Source organism: Chelonia mydas, chromosome 9 (genome assembly GCF_015237465.2).
Source record: "Chelonia mydas isolate rCheMyd1 chromosome 9, rCheMyd1.pri.v2, whole genome shotgun sequence".
Lineage (NCBI taxonomy): Eukaryota > Metazoa > Chordata > Testudines > Cheloniidae > Chelonia > Chelonia mydas.
The window spans coordinates 87,166,181-87,186,581 of record NC_057855.1 but is presented as its reverse complement, the minus strand read 5'-3'; the positions used below and the strand labels follow the sequence as shown (position 1 = coordinate 87,186,581).

The 20,401-nt window shown below is 42.6% G+C and overlaps 1 protein-coding gene across 6 annotated transcripts in view; it reads left to right on the top strand.

Annotated features, from left to right (window-relative positions):
- Window positions 1–356: 356 nt before the first annotated feature.
- GRIA3 (glutamate ionotropic receptor AMPA type subunit 3) overlaps window positions 357–20,401 on the top strand; it is a 220,481-nt gene continuing 200,436 nt past the window's right edge. For 4 of the 6 annotated variants that reach the window (XR_006283713.1, XM_043522305.1, XM_043522304.1 and 1 more), the window contains exons 1-2: window positions 553–1,172; window positions 2,247–2,405. Coding sequence is in view for 5 of the 6 variants with exons in the window: in XM_043522305.1 (XP_043378240.1) it covers window positions 1,082–1,172; window positions 2,247–2,405 (250 nt within the window). In the remaining variant the exon portion in view is untranslated. Of the gene's footprint in view, window positions 1,173–2,246; window positions 2,406–20,401 lie in introns of all 6 variants that reach the window. The other 2 variants (XM_037909101.2, XM_037909102.2) reach the window with 2 other exon arrangements.

The window sequence follows — 20,401 nt, the reverse complement described above, 5'->3', positions numbered from 1 at the left end:
TAAACCCAGGTGGGTGCCCCACTCAGACCCTCGCCCATGGGGATGGGCAGAGGAATGGTCCCTGGTGGCTCCCTGCTTCTCTCCCCCTCCCCTTTCCCCCAAATCCTAGGCAATGTCCCTCCCCACCCTATCTGGTGGATCCCTCCCCCCACCCCATCCGCTCCTACCCCTGAAGGGTCTCCTTTTTCTCCTCCCCCCTCAATCCCAGTGGGTCTTCTTTAACCTGCATCCCCCCCCCCCCCCACACACACACACCCCGCATCCCTGCTGCCTTCCCCTCCCCAGCCCTGCCCCTCCTATTCCCCGCACCCACTGGTCGGTCCCCGGGGCAGGCAGCGCTCCACAGGGAGCGTTCCGCACCAGCACCAGCTGCTGCTGCTCCCTGATTAGGTCGAGCAGCCTCTCCCTGCTCTCTCCTTTTCCAGTCCCCCGTCCTCCCTTCATCCTTCCTTCCTTCCTCCCCTTTCCCCCTCTTCCTCCCTCCCTCCCTCTCTTCCCTGCCCCCCCTTTCTCCCCTCCCACGCTCCCCCTCCCCTCGTCTGCCAGACACACACACACACACGGGCAATGCAGCCTTAAAGGCTGGTCCACGTGAGGCTGGTGTGTGCCTATTGATTGCATCGCGGGGCTGCTGCTGAGGCGGCCGAGCGCCAGCGCTGGGGCTTTGCAGGCTGGGGGGCTGCAGTTTGCGGGGAGGACTTGAAGGATGTGCGGCTTGCATTCAACGTCAGATCAAGTTTGATCAATAACCCCCATCCCGGCCCAATTGCAGGAGCCTCTCCGACGGGGAAGGGGGCGATCGTTTCCTCTTCTCTGCCCACCATCTTTGGGGGGAGGGGGGAGGAAGTCCCTGCTTTTGGGGGGGGGTCTGCGCCGGGGGGGGGGGGCGAGAGACAGGGGCGCAAGCCCAGCCTCGCAGTCCAGGAGCCCTTCCCGGCTGGGGCGGAGAGGAAGAAGAGAGGGCTTGCAGCATCCGCCGCCGGCTCGCCAGCGTTGATCGTATTCATCGCCTCTCCCCTTGCGCCCCATGCCTGTTCGGTCAGTTTCGTTTTAGGAACTGAATTGACGGGGCTGAAGAAAAATGGGGCAAGCCGTGCCTCAGACTCTCCTGCTTTTGGTGGCGGGTCTTTTGGGGGAGTCTTTGGGAGGATTTCCAAACACCATCAGCATAGGTAAGCACCATCTTTTCGGGAATGGAACTTGAGCTGAGCCGAGTTATTTCATCTCCTTTGCCTTTTCAGCTGCAACTCTCTCACCTCGAGGCATTAAACATAGACCCACCCCCCCATAGGGGAAGAGACAGGGGTCTGGTTAAAGCAAAGCAGCTGTTTGCATGAAATGGGGAGGGGGCGGGTGCATTGCTCTCCTAGATCCCTGGTGGTCTTAGAGAGGGACTTTCTCTGGGGAGGGCGGTGGGAGATTGTATTTTCCTTTCCATCGGGCGCATTCCTGGAAGTCACCAGCGTGGTTTCTTCTGAAATTGTAAAAACCTCCCAGGATCAACTTGCCTGGTTTTGAACAGAACGAAACAGCGGCGTGGAAGGACTTCCGTGCCGTGCCGTGCCCAGAGGCAGGGGGCTGAGTGCGCCCTAGGCTGGCACCGGGCGTGGGAGAGCCGGGCAGTGCAACAGAATCAGGAAAATAATCAATCGCCTGCCTACTAATGGCACAAAGAGGGGAGCTTTGTGAGCGTAGTTTTCGTTATTATTTAGCTGTAGGAAAAAAGTTCCCTGCCTATGGGCCTGGGGGGTTAAGAGACTCCAAGCCACGCTGAATTACTCTTCGGATTTGTTCACCTCAGTACCCAAAGGGAGATTTGACCTATGTTCCTAGGAAATCCTGCCCCACAGCAGCACGCTGTACATGGGAAAAGCAGGGAGGGGGCATGCCCACATTTAGTCTCTCAAATCCACATTTGGGGACCTAAACAAAAGTGGCCTGATTTTCAAAGGTGCTGCTGAACACCTGCTGCTCCCCTTGATTTCAGTGGGAGTTTGGGGTGCTCAGCACCTCTGAAAAGCAGGGCACTTCTTTATTTACACGCCTGTATATGGCTTTAGGAGCCTAGTTTTAGGCACCCAAGACTGACAATTTTGGAGTACAGATTTAATATATGCACTATATGCACCTCTCTAGCTGCGTGGGTTCACTGCTGCTACATATGGCCTGTAAATGTAGCTCCTTACACCTGCTGTTTCTAAGGAATCCTTTTCAGATCTTTGTCCTTTTGGTTTTTTTCGCCATAGGTGGACTTTTCATGAGAAATACTGTTCAGGAGCACAGTGCATTTCGATTTGCTGTGCAGTTATACAACACAAACCAAAATATCACAGAAAAGCCCTTCCATTTGAACTATCATGTAGACCATTTGGACTCCTCCAACAGTTTTTCGGTGACTAATGCTTGTAAGTATCTGCTGTTTTTCTGTAATTTAGCATGCTGGTGTCCCTGTCTGCATTTTTTTTTTTTTTAAATTCTCCCTGACATAGTGGAGCTCTAATTAATATTTCATGTACTCTAGTGCAACAAATGTGGTGCTGACAAAAGGCTTAATGGGTTTGCAGCATTGCATGGTTGGATAATATCTTAGGGAAAGTTTTATCACCACTTCTCTTCACCCCTTAAAAATGTAAATTTTTTTAATGGTTTTCAGCTAGACTTATTTATAAAGCCAAGATTTCTAGTCTTAGTTTAGTGAACCCCTGCTGATGATACATATCACTTTATTGTTAAGCATAATTGCATAATTTGACAAGCAACACCATGTAGGAATAAAACATGAAAAAAAGCCATTTTCAAGTGACCTTGAGGAGACAGAGCTAGATGGGCTTACTGGCCTCCTCCTACCCTAAAATATCCTCCTTTTTTTTTCCTGACGGAGAAAGTCCTGATCAAAACCAACGAGACTGCAAACTGATGAATGCTGTTAGAGCTGAGGGGAGTGGGAAAGGGAAGAGAAAACTTGGCATTTTGAAAAATAGCTCTGCACATGCAGTAATTCCATATAATTTGATTCTCCAGTAGCAATCAATGCAAACTAGAGGTTGGAGAGGAGTGTCTGTGTGTTTAGAAACAACATCCCTGCCTGAAAGTTTGGTGTGTGTTCTGCATTTAGCAAGACTTATTAAATTACCCATAACAGTGGTTATATCTGAATGAAGTTGTTATACAGATCTGAACACTTGGAAAGTTTTCTGAAAAGAAAGCATTGTACTAATATGCAGTACTACATTGTTATTGGTAGGTTTAAAACCTCGTATCTTGAACTGCTAATTTAGAGAGTGTTTAATGTTTTGTTTTGTGATATAATCATTTTTGTACAGTGCCTCTCTAGATCACTATAATTTAAGTACATATTTTGTTAGACTGGATGACCAGATAATTTAACTTCCTCTGGATTTGAAATATTTGGCCAGAAATTTGACAGTTCGAAAGTATTCTGTAAAGACATTTCTGTGAAATATGTGGATTGCTATTCTAATACATACCCCATGTGCCTCCTTCCTAATGGTACAGGGTTAGCCTTTTTTAAGGGGTTGGGATTAGGACTTAAAAATCTAAGATACCCAATTATAATATTTGGTAATGTGTTAAAAAAGGCACAAAAAAGTATGTCTGTTCTTTGCATCTTATTTTACTAATCCTATCCTGCCTCAACAGCTCTTACAACAAACATCTGGCTGTTAATCCTTAATCAGTGTAATCCCTTCAAGAGGCTGTATCTCAAATATAGTTTCCTAAATATCAATTATATGGATTTAAACTAAATACATTAAACAGCGACGCTGATTAATAATTAAATTGGGTTTTTTTTAAACTTCTGTAGGTTCCTCTTAAGATAAGTGGGCCATGCTCCCTTTGTCAATGGTCAGTTTATTATTTAGTCAGCGCATTGCTAATTTTCTGAGAGCTAACCATGTTTGAGGGTTGTTTAGCATGTGAAAATTATGGTAATTTAGCAATTTTATGAGTTGGTTTTCTGTAGCAAACTGAAAATGGTGCTGCATATTCCAGGGAACATATCGTGTGGTGAAATTTGGGAAAAGTTAAATCCCTGGAAGCACCTTAGTCCAGGGAATATCAACTTCGACAGTGTATTGAACAATAACATATGAGGGTAAATAAATAGAAGAAAGGAAATGAAAAGGTGACCTTGGGTCTACCTATGCCACTGACCTCATATGCTGATAGAAGAATATTTACAATCCTACCTTCTGAACACTTAGGGTCCTTGCAGTTACAAATAAATAAATAGAAGGGCTGTCCTTCTTCTCAGATCTGCAAGCAATTATCTTTGAAAGTCGGAATGCTCATACATACCAATGTACTAGGATGAACTAATGGCTCTTCACACTGCATGGCTCACATGTAAAACTGTCTGGCCTAAGTATCCTCAATCAGCTTGTCGTTTCCTAATGCAGTAGTAGGTAATTTCAGGGGGCAGTGTATTAGTGAAGGAAAGTTCCTCTCTCAACATTTTTACTCCTCTTGAAAATAAGAATAAATTGTCTCAAGTGCTGTTACACAAGCTTTTTATCGATATCTGCAATTGGCAGGGATCCACATTCGAGAAACCTGCAGTGACTCCACTGATTCCCATCGCCAGTAAGAATCACTGTGACTGACTCTGTGAGGGGCTGATGGAAAGGAATTGTGTGGGGGGGGGGAATCAGTGACTGTCCCATATGTAGTCCAAGCATAATGTGGGTTTTAGTCAATATCCATAAACCATCAAATGCCATTACCCTGCTGTTTTGAATTGGAAGTATTTGCAGGTAGGGGCGTGTGAATGAGAGAGTGAAACAAGAGGGCATCCTACTCCGAAAAATGTTTTGATAAGACTGTACATCCCACTTGGTGCAGTCTGGTGCATTCTAGAGGAAGAAAGAAAAGGTTCTTCTAAATATCTTCACAAGACCGAGATAAAAAGCCACCTCTGCTAGGGGTGATTTGGCAATATCCCAAAAGGGGGAAAAATTCCTTCAGGGTCAAGAAAACCCCTGCCCCAAACTCCCTCTAATGCCCCTCTTCAATTAAAATACTGCATAATCTGGTTTTCTTATAGAGTCTCTGTACACCCTGTTTCCATTCTCAGTACTGAGCTGATATATCTACAGTAGCTTTCCATCCATCTGTTTATTTAGAGTTATGATATCTGCAGAGAGAGAGAGAGAAAACACTCAACTAAGGATTCAATTTTTCCCTGAAAAAGCTGAATTAAAGTTTATTGGTGAAGTTTTGGTGATTTATTACATATTTTAAAATATGCACCCATCCATCTGCAGAGAAAACACCAGGGGAAAAAGTAACTGGAGCTGTATATAAATAAAAAGGAGGTAAAACACAGACATTAGATCTTTTCTTCAAAATTTCTCACAAAGGGAGTGAGTAGTCTTTGTCAAAATAATTTGAATGTAAGAGCTTAAATGTATAATAACTTCATCACTGAAGCATGTTTCAGGTTTATATTATAATCTCTGATGGAGTATGTTAGCATTAATGTTGAATTATGCTTAAGGTTCTGTAGATCACATTCCCTAGAAATAACCCGCCTATGTCTGTCCGCTCTGCACTTGTAGTGCACTACAATACATTGCTCTAGCCTCTGCAGTGTCAGCTCATTAGCACACAGATCTCATATTCCCTCTCTGCACTGTCATTGCAAAAATTGCTGTTGTACACCTTTACAGCCAACAAATGTGCTCTTGGATTACATACCGTTTGCAAGAAGTATTTAGAAAAGTAAATCCAACCTTAAGGTTATTCACGGTGGAATTTTGCAAGGGAAAGCATTACCTTTAATAAAAAGCTGTTGATCATGTAATAGTGATGGTGGGATATGTAAGGGGAGAAAAAGACTTTGATTGCAGAATTTAATTAATCTACACACAGACTCCCTCTCCCAGCTCAATCCAACCCATGAGCTGCAAATTCCTGTCCCATCGATTTTTCTAACTCATTTCTCATATCTGCTAACCCACAAGGTTCCTTTTATGTTATAACAAATTCTGATGTTTAGTGTCCTTTCCACAGGCATTTCTTCTTTAACTAACCAAAGGGAGAGAGGATAATTACCTAATTATCCTAATTTGCCAAGATCCATTGAACTATTTGTTTGGGTACTTTCTTAAGGAGTAACATTTGTAGCTTTATATGAATATTGTTATTCGTTCTACTTATGTTCTTGGTAATTAATCTTTAAAATTCAGTCTGACAGGATTTTAGAGAAGGAACAGTTGCTTTTTGTTGCTGCAATAACATTGTAGAAATAGATACTGCAAAGAATGTAACAAGAAACATTTCCTATTTAATTTTATTTATTCCAACACACACACACACACACTTTCTTGTTTGCTGCTGCTCAGTATTTTTTTGCCAGTGGGCAGACAATTTGCTTTCCTTGCATCTGTGCTCTCTTTGACCAGCTGGCAAAGGACACTGATGCTCAAAGTGGTCAGATCCCTGCTGCCAAAGACTTAAACGTGTCTGTAAAATTCTTGCGAACTTTGGGCCTGATGCGGGGGGCTTAGCCTGAGTAAAGACTGCAGATTAAATCTCTTACTAGCCTGCGTGGGGAATGGAATGAGGGTTGTGTCAGTGTTAAATCCTTAATACAACACTTTAAAATGTGCTTTCAAAATAATTCTGTTCCTAACAGATTAGCAAATAGTAATACTATGGATATTCCATAATTAGGAATCATTTTATTTAGTGCTCTGTTTAAAACAAAAAATCCCATGTTCATTAAATTGTTAAAAATTAAAAGAGCTGATGTTAAAATTTCTGTGTCTTTGGGCATATGGGACTATAGCAAAAAGTTGTGTTTGCACTAGAAGTTGTAACCATTTAATGGAAGAGAGTTTGTGATTAACCTTATGGTGATTATGTTGCCAGCAAAGAACTGTGATATTTTAAAATAAGATTCGATTTTAAAATTAAATTGAAAAACTTCAATGAAAAAGTTCCTTCTCCCTTTTCAGATGTTATGATTTTATTCAGTTGATTTAGTACAGAAGGGGGGAAAAGTCCAATATGAATAAATACATATTGATAAAGCTCCATAAGTATGCATAGTGCTTTACAAAGCAAGCAAAGAAGAAAACTTACAATCTAAGACACCACACACGGTCCCCCTAACATCAGTTAATTTTCAACCAGAATTTGTGCAGGGGTAGAAATCTGCACATGCATTTCCTTTTATTGGACTGCAAACAAAGCCCCACGTGAATGGTCTTCGTTACTCCAGTGGGACTAGTCACGTGAGACAGAGAGCTGTAGGGTCAAGCCAAATCTATGACAATTTTGAAACAGTGGACAGCAGTTCATCTCCAAGAGACTATGGAGACACCCTGATTGGGAGATAAGCATTGGTGAGTGGGTGTGCTAAAACAGATTCGTAAAGGGTAGAGCACTTGGGACTTGATCCAATAAACATTGAAATCAGTAAAAACAACAAGGAGTACAGTCTGAAGAAGTGGGTTTTTTACCCACGAAAGCTTATGCCCAAATAAATCTGTTAGTCTTTAAGGTGCCACCGGACTCCTTGTTGTTTTTGTGGATACAGACTAACACGGCTACCCCCGATAATTGAAATCAGTGGTTTTTTCCACTGAATTCATCAGACATTGGATTAGGCCCTTAGTGACTGGGAAGTGGAGGCTATGCCAAGTGTTGGGTTGTCATGAAAGAAGATGAGAAAGCAAGAGTGGGAGAAAGTGCTAATTTTACGTGTAACTTTAATGAGTCTTTATCAGCACAATCCAGCAATTGTATGTTTTTCCCACTGAAAGAGTTTAAAATGCACACTTTGCCATCACTCGTTCATGGAATACAAATTTAGTTAAGACTCTTTTCAAGTCCTAGTCTTGTGTTATCAATATAGCCGAATGATTTATTTTGAAGTTGCAACGTTTTTGTTTTCTACTTAGTTCAGTCGAGAGTCAAACAGACCAATATCTTTGAAAAGTATTTCTGGTGCATTTAACATAAGATATTTTGGCTTCATATTTAGATATTTATGTTATAGTTTAGACTATCTGTCTTAGTGAAACTTTACATGACAATGTACTAAAGCAGTCTCCAACTTTCACGCACCAGGGGGATTTTTTTCTCTTCCCTATGTGTACATGTTTTATATGTACAGGGGGCTGAAGCTGTCCCTAAATGTCATGCAGAAGTGCTGGGTGCTTAACATTATTCCTGTTTGTCTTCAAAATGTTAATGCATCTTTGCCTTATGATATAGAAATCTAAAACTTAAACTATGAATTTTCCCTTCAACTTTTGAATTTAGTTATTTAACAATATAGACATTCAAAGAACATCTTGTTAAGAAGGCTGAAAGCACTGTAATAATGTATGTTACAGGGATCGCAAACTGGTAGTCCATGTTCTGGAGTTTCTATAGTTTCTAGGAATCTGTCCTACACCAACAAAGTTGTGGGTGGAACATGTATCGTTATGTGCTTGGAGATAACATTTTCAAAGAAAGTCTGTGCCTTTTTGGTTAATCTCTCATAAATTAGTCATTAAGGCTGAAACTACTCCCCTTTCCTTCCCACACAAAGCTAGAGTGAACAGGGAAATTGGCTTTTAATGTTGAAAGGAAGCGCGTGTGTGGGGGGGTGGGGGAGAGAAAGAGAAGGTCAATGAATCCATCCTCAGCTCAGTCTGGGGACAGGGCAGCCCTTGATGGCTGCTTCTGAACCCCGTTTACTGAAACGGCAGCCACGGACTCTCTCCCCCTTACTCTGGGTTCCCAGCTGTTGGAGCCTCATAACCCTCTTCTTCAACCCTTAACAATTCCTTCCTTGCTAACATAGTCAGAGCCAGTGCATAGCCCACCATCCCCAGCATGCAGAAGGTACAGGGACCCCCCATGTGCAAGTTCTCTTACAGAGGGGCACTGTGTTGCAAAAGACCTTGCACAGACACTTGAGCAAAGGGTGAATTTCACTTTGTGTTGGAAAATAGCCCGTGTGAACAGCCTCTTGCTAGAGTGGAGTGACCTCTCTGATCACTGGTAGTTAATTACTTTGAACATGTAGATATGCTGAAAGGTGTCTTTATTTATATATATATATATATATATATATATATATATATATATATATATACAGTTTGATCACTTTCACTTGTACATCATGGGGTTACTTTTGGAGCATCTCGTATTATAATCAGAATTTGCTTAGGTGCTGTAGAACCTACCCACATGAATTCCATTTGAGAATTTTTTTAAAGGTAGAGCTGCATTGTAGCTCCACCCTCTCAACCCCTTTTTCTGTGATGGAAAAAGAATTACATTAAAAAAATTGAACCCAGTTAATGCATGAAATATGTGTCCATTCCTATGTATCACTGTCTGAACGTGTGTGTATATGATCTTCTTTCATTGTGTTCAGTCCGATATTTCCTATCTTAACTTGAGAAATTGTTTTAGTTCTTAATTTCATTATCAATAACTTTTCATACATGAGCATCCAGTGTGTGGCTTAAAAAGCAGAACTTCTGTACAGATATGGTATGGCTCGGTGGCACCAGTAAGGCACTTGACTTCAGGACTCAGGGGTTCTAGGCTCGGCTCTTGCACTGACTCAGTGTGACTTTGGGTAAGTCAGTTAGGCACTCAGAGCCTCACTTTTGCCATCTCTAAGACAGGAGGAATCAGATTTCCCCGCGTCAAATAGATATTACAAGGCTGAAGCAATGTTTGATTGTAAAGTACTTTGAAAGCACTGGGTAAAAGTACATTTTACATCTTAATCAGCAGCCCAACCCTCCCCCCCGCCACCCATCGTCAAGCTTGACAAAATAAAATGAATGTTGTGCTTATTAATGTTGTGTCCTCTCCAGAAGAATAGTCCACAGCCTTCTGACAGTCCCAGAACACGTGTTCTAGCTGCACAGCAGGCCACCTGTCACTGCAGAGCGCCACAAAGGAAAAATACCCACTTCCGCACCTGGAATTTGCAAAGCAGGGAGGAGAACTCATATTAATGAGCTCCTCACTTCCCACATGCTACAGCTCTGTATTCCAGGTCTGGTCCACATTACTACAGCACTTGCATAGGCTGTGAGAGGACGTGGGAGGAGATCCGCGCTCCATATAGGGTGCAGCGATACTGCACCCTTTGGGCGGCATTTAGTGTAGACACGCATAGTCCCCCTAGCACAGGTAAAAATAGCAGTGTTGATGGGCAGGCATGGCTTAGCCAATAGCGTAAAGCTGCCTGAAAAGTGTGGGTATTTACTCGAGTACATTACCATGCACGGCATTCTACTTGCCCAAGCTGTGCCCTGCCCTCTGCAATGCTGTGTTTAGCCTTCAGCAGACTCCAGCAACAGGGAAAGTCTCTGGCTCTCCCTTTCCCTGCTGCCTCCACCCTGCCAGATACTTCCCTCGGCACACTAAAAGGCTCCAGCAATGGACAGCTGCTGAAGTCATTTCCCACTGACCCCCTCTGCCAGAACCTTTCACTGATACCTGTAGCTACACACTGCTGTGTGGGCATGGTGTGCTTCTCAGCATGGTGTGTAGCTATGCATACACTGCAGTCCACTGCCAGTGATATAGTGTAGACATAGTCATACTTCCATGAGTGGTGGGAGGAGAAATTTCTCTATTGGAGACATGGCTGGCTGCTGGCTTCCCCTGTTCTTCTCTGTTGATGGTACTATGGGCTTGCCCCCATCAGAATCCCACCGTTGCTGGTTTTGGTAGGACACCTGGTACAGCAAATGTTTGGGGCTTGTTGCCTCCTTTCATTTCCTTGGCTGACTTCTATTTGCAGACGTCAGCCAGAGGAAAGTACGATGGCTCTCGTGTCTGAACACTAGTGATGCTTTGGGACACCCTGTGATGTTGCACAGAGTTTGCAATACAACCCCAGGCGAGAAGGCAGCCTTGGGTTGCAGTGTAATTCTAGTGTTGACCTTCGGGGGAAATGACCCTCAAAATAGGGTGCAGAGCCTCTGCCAGCTACCAGCAATAGCAGCTAAATTGAGGTGTTCTGAGCCACTAGTGGTCATGGTCAGTTGCACCTTTTGCCCTAACAGAAGGCTGCTAAGTTGAACCGCAAACTTCTTCTGAGGAGTAATAACTGGAAAGTCAAGATGTAGTGAAAGTTCACAAATGTATTCCTCAGTGCTGCTGTCGGTAATGTCAGTGGCACAACTCCTAGTGACCTCAGTGGTGAAGCATCAGCCCAATGAAAATAATATTGGTCAGACAATGCTGAAAAATTGAAATGAAAATCCAGATCCCAATCCTGAAAGGCTTCAACATAACTCCCCTTGATGTCAGTGGTGAAGCCAAGAAGGGAGTTGATGGCACTCAGCAACTTGCAGGGCCGGTGCTTTTTAATTTGTATTTTTATGCTGAGGCTAATGGTTTGTCAAATGACTGACCAAGAGAGTGTGAAGAATTCCACCGTGGCAGCATCATGGCATGGCTCTTTGTTTGTCTTTGTAACCATGATACAAATTCTAGTGTTCCATTTTTTTAGGAAGTTATTTATTTATTTTTTCCAGCTGGTGAACTTTCCCTGGGCTGCCTACACCATGGCAGTTTGTGAAATTAGTTTTCATAAACATGTGGGACATCACAATTGATATCTCTAAGTTCAAATTCTAATGAGGCACAGTGGTCACAGAGCTCAGGTTCATAAGCATTTGTTGTCTTCCAATAGTTAGACAAAAGCTATTCAGCTGCATTCCTCTGTTTGTGAACTACCAGTCTGATGTCCAGCTTTGCACTGAATCTGGACTAACTGAAACTGATATGGAGCTGAGGGTGAGAGATTCTAAATTGCCCTATAAGTTTAATATTCTTTGGTGTGGGGTTTTTCTTTTCATTAAAGTGTTTTAGCCTCAATCGTGCAAGCTAAATCCTGCAAGAGCATCGATGGCACAAGGTGTTGTGCCTGGGTAAAAGATACAGGATTGGGCCCTCAACATAATTCCTTCTTTCTTTTTTATGTCCATTCTAAAGATGTTTCTTTATGTTGCGTATTATTTGTAGCAAGCCTAAGAATGTGTGTACTCCAGATAGGCCCTGAATGGGTTAATGTGAGCCTTAGTGGCCAATTAACATACCTGGCAGTACTAATGAGGGGGGTGGGGGGGGGCTTAATTGATAATGAAGCCCGGCTGGGGAAAGACTGGGTGGTAATTATAAAGCCAGGAAATTTGCAGCTAAAAGGGGCTGCAGGGAGAGAGTCTGCCGTCACTCTCTGGGCAATAGAACAAGTAGGAAGCCGCCCAGGGAGTCTGCAATGAGTCTGAGGGAGCAGACCTTGGCTGCCAGCTACAGGGTCCCTAGGCTGGAACCCAGAGTAGAGGATGGGCTTGGGTTCCCCATCAGCCTCTAGGAACCTGACATAAAGCCCCCTGATGTAAGGTGATAAAGACATTCAAAGCCTTAAGCCAAGGGGGTGCATGGACCATGGGGCCCGGAACTGGGGTTGAAGACCATGGGGTCCAGAGTTGGGGTTCCAAGGGCATTGGACTGTTATTTGTGGAACTTTGTTACCCCAGAAGAGAAGGACTATATAGTGATCTGGCCAGAGGGCCAAGTCATGATGAGGGAGTATCCCAAATCATGAAGAGAGCGAGAGGGGTCAAAGCATGAGTAACCAACGGAAGGGGGCACCATCCATGAGGGGGCTTTCTTGCAGTAAGCGAACCTCTTTGCAAAATGTAGTAGGTGTTTTAGCCAAATATAAATGAATGTATGATCCCTACCCTGATGAGCAATGAAATAATGTCACAGGGAGAAAGTGGACATGGCAGCCCTATTCTAGCTACCCCTGTTTTCTTCTGGTTCCTTCCCTTCAAGCATGCCCGTGCTAAGCTCCTAACTATTAACAGATACAGATAATGATAATCCTAATATGTATTGACTTGAGTGTCTTAGATGGCTGTGACCTTATCCTTCACAGCAGCATTACTTCAGCAGAGTAATTCAGACCCTACAATGGGAGAACAGGGCCCTGAACTTCATGTAGCCTGATTCTATAGAGACATGTGGTTGGTAATGATTCACAGTGGATGGCAGACATAAGACAACTTGCAAGGTTTTGGAAAAAGCTCTGTACTTTTCACTAGTGTGCATGTGTATTTCTGTATTTTTTTTAAATTTAAAAAGCACACCTGCCCACACAATCTTCTGTAGACATTTACAGCCACCAAAATAGGATATACTATTTATTAACAGGCTTCATGTGAAAACCATTCTCACCCCAGAAAAGAGCTCCACCCATATCCCACTATCACAGCACCTTAGGCTAAGGCCTGAAGAGACAGATGGGCTTCACTTTGTCAACAAACTCGGGCTTTGTTGGGCAAATGGAAAGGGAGTGAATTCCAGAGCCCAAGGGCTCTCTGCCAAGAACACACTACTTCCAGGCTCCAGCTGTGCAAATCTGGGAACTGCCAGCAAGCGTGTCACAGCTGATCTTTGCCATTGCAATGGCACATGAGGAGAAAGACAATCCTTTACATAGCTAGTTCCCAAATCATATAGGGCTTAATACATCAATGCAACATTTTGAATGGTACACTGAAGCAAGCCAAGTAGTCTTTGAAAAGCCGGTGTAATGTGCTCTCTGTCATATGGATCGTGCCAAATACACCGTCACTGCCAAAAGAGGAGAGACTGCATAATTTTACTGCAGCTAGAACATACCTGCAAAGCAGTATGGGTAAAGTAAAAAACAACAACTTTGTTTGAAGGTTGCTTCGTTTGCTTTCTGTTGTTTAGATTGTTCTCTCTTTGGGGCAGGGACCTGTCTTTTCTGTGAGGAGCCTAGCATACTTATTAGCAGGCGTAATAATGTTCTGATAAAAAATGGACATTCATATTCATCAGGTATGCCTCACTGCCTAGTGCACTATCCTGCTATGTAACATAAGAAAAATCACGTGCAATGATGCAAACCAACTTATTCAAAATGATTGATGGGATCTAAATGTCTTTGTATTTCACTGCTCCACTTTCGAAAAAATTGGTCTATCCAGATCTTATAAGAAAAGCATTGGCCATCAAGATACCATAGAAACATAGGACCTGGATATACTGGGCCTGATTCTGAGCTCCTTTACATCAGTGTAAATCAGACATAACTCCACTGAAGTCAATATATAAACTGGTATAAATCCAGTGTGAGCTCAGAATTACCTACTCTGTAATGTAACACTTACTTGTCTTTTGGAACTTCACAAAATGTTCAAGTTCTGTAGTGAGGAGTGTCTCTTTATAAACACTCTTTATAAACCCGGTATCTCAGAAGTATGTGTAATAGACGGTGTAGTACAGAACCTGACAAGGAAAAAAATCATATTGAAACAACATAAAGTACCTCAGATGCAAGATGCTGACTTTGCTTTTAGCCAGATTCATGTACGCAGTCTCCATGTCCTTTTTCCATTTCTTCCAGTCATGTTACTACTTTTTCCAGTCAGCTATATCCCTTTCCCCACTTTTATTTTCTGTCTCTGTTTCCATTGATGGATTCTGCAACCCTTCCTTAAGGAATAGAGAGGTTGGGTGCAACCCTGGCTCCAGTGAAATCAATGGGAGTTTTGCCACTTACTTCAGTAGGAGTCAAGATTTTACCCATTGTGTCACTTACTTGCCTGGGTAAAGTGATGTTGGAATTTAAGAAGATGGCTCTGTACAGACTCTGAGGGAAAAGTGCCAATACAAGAGTGGACCCTGCCTGCCAAATGTGCTGTCCTTTGGGTGAAACACAAAGCTGGCACTTGACCAGTTGTAAACATCCCATGGTATTTTTCATGAGTAGTGGAGCTAACCCGGGCATCCCGGTCAAATTCTAATTTGGAAAACATCCCCTTGAAGTTTCATTAGATATGTGATTCTATACTTCCTGTCTTAAACTCATGTTGCTCTGCTCTGCTAACCGCTGCTGTTTCACACCAGCAGTGTCTGTATTTCAGTGATGAGTGAAGTGATCTCTATGTACATTGTAGGGCCCAATCTTGATGTTTAAAATGTGTTTTGTCTGAGAAAGGACTGAAAGATACTTTGTGTGCCAGTTAGTTAACCTATAAAAACAAAAGGTTGAGGTCTTTGTTATTAAAAAAATAATTATTATTATCGATTGTAAATTGTTGTTATTAATACAGATTTACTAAATTCCCAAAGTGCAGGCTTTGCTGGAAAATGTTTTACACTTTCCCAGTTGTGTCGCAGATTCCCCAGGTTAATGAGAATTGTTTTACTCATTGATTCTAGAGTCTTTTACTTGGGTATGGGGTGTCTTGTCCAATATCTTCACTTGAACACATGTGTGACAGCCTTCTGGACAAGGTTGCAAACTTCCTTCATTTTGATTCCTCCTTTTTACTGTGTGGTGTTTAAATTGTATGTATTTGTATCTTGGATGCTGAGGTGAGTTGGTGGATGGTGTTTGAGCCTCTCTTCAGATATATATCAGAATGTTACAGTAAATTAACATATGGTTTTCTTTAAGGTGCGAAAATTCTTTGGGCAGTTAAAAACATTTTATGTATTTTATTGATTGATCATTAATTGACCTTTCATGTAAAATCTGGAGATAATCCTTTCGGGTTCTCAGAAACCTTGTTGGACTATGAAATATATATTATTAGTGAACTTAGCACTTGTAAAAAGTGTCTGACTGATCATCCTGGAGACTAGAGTTCTCTTCCTAAAAACAGGTACAGGACTTTTTTTCAGGGCGGAGGGATAGCTCAGTGGTTTGAGCATTAGCCTGCTAAACCCAGTATTGTGAGTTCAATCCTTGAGAGGGCCATTGAGGGATCTGGGGCAAAAATTGGGGATTGGTCCTGCTTTGAGCAGGGCGTTGGACAAGATGATCTCCTGAGGTCCCTTCCAACCCTGATATTCTATGATTCTATGAAAGGCAGTAGCAGTGTAAGTTTCCCCAGTGCTGTCCTGCCAGTCTCAGTTCTGAATGAAAGATGCTATAGAAGTGTGAAGTATTATTATCAAAACTATTGGATAATCAGGATTCTCTGTGGCTTTGTTCTGCCTATGGTTCATTCTCTGCTGACTGGCTTCTCTGCTGTGACAGCCAACAAAGGGGTCAATTAGGGCCAATTGTAGGGGTGTGGTTTTTGTCACAATGGACTGTTTTCCTTTAAGAAATGCTCATTTCAGCACCCACCAAATGAACTGTTGGTTACTACCAATCTGCACTGCTTTCTAACTGGTTACCTACAGTTGAAAGGCTTTATGTTCCTCATTGCCAATTCCTTGAGCCATCCAGTGCCACCATTTGTTTTTTGTGGTTGTGTTCAGTTACAGTGTAGTTTAAAGCTAATCAATGGGGAAAGTAAGCAATGTTGTGGTGTAATGATTACAGTGTCTATTGTACAGGGGGATAATCCTCAATTTAGTGCTGGCTAGGAAAAAGAGCAGTAATATTGAAACAAATATAAAACAATAAAAAATCTGCAAGCGTGTAGAATATACTAATGCTCAAGGATTTAGGGTCTCCCTGTGAATTTTCTGCAGATACTGCAGCCTTTAAAAGTTCAATCCAAGCTTTCATTTTAAAACAGTTGTAGTCTTCCTGATTGCCTGGTGAAGTTATCTTTGCAATCTGAGTCCCCAGCGACACTGAGGCAATAGCACCCAGAGGGGTATGCATTTCCTCTATTTATTCATTCTGGAGAGTTTGTTTCTCTTTAAAACCTAATTATGATCACTTAGGAGTTAACATTGTCAACCTCTCCACTATTGATCACGACGTCCGAGACAGCCAGCTGATGTGCCTTTCCGTTATGGGTGGAAGCACTCATTGTGGTTTGACATATTCTGTACAGGTAAGGCTGGGCGTTTTGATGATGCTGGTATGAAACATCACTTTGATTGCCAACATCTGAATACTTGAACATTAGCAACAGTCTTTAAAAGTGAAGGTATCAATGATAATTATTTATAGTGTTGTCAGCTAATGTGTTAGATTCCTATGGTGCGACTTACAGAATTTTGTGACTTTTCTATCAAACTTGACAGGCAGCATAGAAGGCTGTTCAATGTAATAATAAAGATTTATATCGCAGCTGCCTGCAGTAAAATTTGCTCAGAGGGCCCAGGAATCTTTTACAAGGTTCACCTTATAGAGTTTCTATTGAGTGCTGCACTCTGCATAGAGGCATTTGTGGTGACAAGGACCTTGGCTCCCATACCCTGGGCATCTACTTGGGGGAAAAGGCTGCTGCAATCCTGTGCTGCAATCCTCTGCAGTGATGTCTCATGGCAGCAAAAGTCCCTCCTAGAAGCAACGAGCTCCTTGGAACAGCTCTGATAGCTTTTCTGTTCCTTGGGGATCCCACACCAGGGCTGTTGTGATTTTCCCCCCCTCCCAAACTCAATTAAAAAACAGCCATGTGTGGGGGAAATGAGAGAAAATCAGATCATATATTTTTCTACAGCGGGAGAAAGCATTTTTGGAAATCCTGGTTCAGAGCAAGCCACAGATTCCAAGTCTCATGGATTTGGGGCAGTTTTCTATGGGAACTGAAGCTAGATTGTTGAATGCCATAGAGCTGTTTTGGTTTGGTTTGTTTTCTGTCAGCTCTCTGAAGCCCAGTTCCTCTCCCTTGCTGTCAGTGGACAGGAGCATACAGAACTTTCACAAATAGAGCTATTCCACTTGACAGGGATTGTGAGCATTGCCTTTGTTTCATATCTGCCTGGGTTCACCTCCAACCCATCAACCTGCATTGCAATCTGATTCTCTGATTTGAACAAACCCAAAAGCTCAAAGAGAAACTCCATCTGAAGCTGCCAGATTTAACATTTAAATAGTTCAGAATGTGAATTTTGGTGCCAACCCATACATTTATCCACGTTTTCAGTTATCCCAGGCCCACGCCCATTCAGGTCACTAAATGAAGCTTTCAGTTAATATGACTTTTGAGTCTATTGCCAAACCCTGAGACCATATGATCTTTTTTCCCATAGCGTTGAAGCTTCCTTGAGAGGTTTCATCTCTATTACAGTACATGAAAGATCCCCCATATGTTTATAAATGATCGTGTATTGAAATATGAGGGTCAGGTGAAGCCAAATTAAAAACAAAAATAAAAATAATTCTTCAACAGTTCTTTAGATTCTTGGAACCTGCCTTGCCTCCCAGTGATTTTTTGCGCCAAAATTAGATTTCTATTGTCCTTGATGGTGACCCCAACAAAAAACAGCTAGTAAGATTAACTTTATTTACAAATAACCATGGAGGTCATTCCATCATCTCAAGCTGTTTATTTGTGGACAGCCCAGTGAAACTGATGAAATTGCCCGTTGTCTGAAATGCTATTTCCAGTTGTTTGAATGAACTGTATTGATTATTTACAGGACTATTCATCTCTCACTGGCACACATACAATACATGTATTATGAAAAAGTTGTGTCTCTGATGACAGCTGGGATGTGAAGTGATACACTGAATTATGCCTTCCTTGTATGCTATAAATACAGAGACTTCACCTTAATACTTTTTTAGCGTAGGTTACATTTTAAAACATTTCATACTTTGAGTACAGTAAGTTACTTAAAGGAAAGTATAATGGGGTATTTCTAAAGTAGACTCAGGAGATTACTATAATGCCTTCAATAAAGTCAGCCAGTTAAGAAATTTTGCCTGAAATGACCTCATATGATAAAACCCCAATGAGCGCTAACTGGATGAACAACTGTCTGCTATACATGCTAAAGAAATTCAGTTTTATTAAATTAGTAAAGGCTCCATTATAAGATAAAGACATATATGTGCCTTTCAGTCCAGGTTACAACCATCATGTGTGTTGAAAGAGAGACAAAAGCAAGAAGCAAAATCCATGTATAGTGCATACAGTAGCAATCTTCTGGGCTTATAGCTCATACTTTCATCTTTCTGATTTTCAGTAAAATATTACTATAATTTGTGTTTTCTCTACAGTGACCCTAGAAAGTTTTCAATCCTTCATTCTGTCACTTAGTTAATGGTGTGTATCCCCATTGCTTGGGTTCTTCAGTCACCTACTTCTTCTGGTATTGAATTCACCCGAGAGATGCTCAGCAGATGGCTCTTTGGCTGCTGCTTCAGTACCCTTACTGCAGCAATCTGTTGTTCTAAATCAGAACGTTAACAAATACATCGAATGAGAAGCCAGTGTCTGACTTAAATGATGTGTCCTTTCACTGATGCTATATATATGATTGATTCATATTTGTACTTAACTATGCTCGTTAAATTAAAGAGTAAAATGTATATGTGCTTTGCTTTATAATTCCCGTTGTCTTCTACTAGGGTAATTAAAATGTGGGTGGCCAGAAATAAATTAAAGTGTGCTAAGGGTTTCTTAGTTCTACCATTACTTGCTAGTGTAGATCTGGAGTAACTCCATGGACTACAATAGTTATTCCAAATTTAAACTGGTGAAATTGAGAGCAGAATTTCACCGTATATGCTCTAGATAAATGCCATCCACTTTCCTCAATGAGTGGGGGAGCTTGATGAGGCCAGCAGCAAAGGGGGAAAGTCCCAGCAGCGAAGGAGGGGACACTTGCCAAGGGACACACGCAGCTCCTCCTCCCCTGTGGGTCTCTGGCACCCATTGGCCAGCTGTGAGGGAGCAGTGCAGACTGGCCAGCATTCCCCAGCTCCCAGGATTTAACCTGGAGTGAGAGCCTCTTTAGGCTCCACTCCTCCAGCCCCATCCTACCCACTAGGAACGGGAACCCAGCCTGATAGATGCTTTGGGTCTGGCTGATCACCCGTTTGGGGGGTCAGGAAGGCTTTCTCCCCCAGTGGGCCAATTGGCAGAGGACCGAGGAGTTTTTCTGCCTTCCTTGCAGCACCTTCAACCATAGTGGGTTAAGTAGGAAGCTGCTTAGTGCCTAACTGAGATACTTGGGTTGAATTATTAATTCGTCGCAACTTTTGGCCAGTTTGCAGTGCAGTTAAAAAAATTAAAATGAAGGGTCTCCAGAGGAAAAGACCTGTATTTGGTGGTGGGTCTTGAGCTTGTAGCCTTTGCGGTCTGAGGTCAGACCTTGTGGGCCGCGGTCCCCAAACTTCCGCACCCTCTGTCCCTCTCGCTGTCCCCCTCAGGGAGCTGAGTCCTGGCGGCGCGGGTGGGGAGGGGGAGGCTGAGAGCCTATCCCAAGTTATGGGTGATATGGTAAGGAACCAATTAAATGCCTGGCACAGGAGAGTACGGTTGATGGACGGGCAGCGCCCCTCTCCTGTGCTGAAATTTAATAAAAGTTGCAGTCTGCCACTTAGCTCCATGCATGTGTCTGTCTTCATTTCGCTCCTGGGTCAGCATCAATTAGCTTTTCACTTGTTGAGCACAATTTGAAGGGTAAGTCGTAGTTAAAACTATTGACAATTGTAGTTGGTTTTATATAA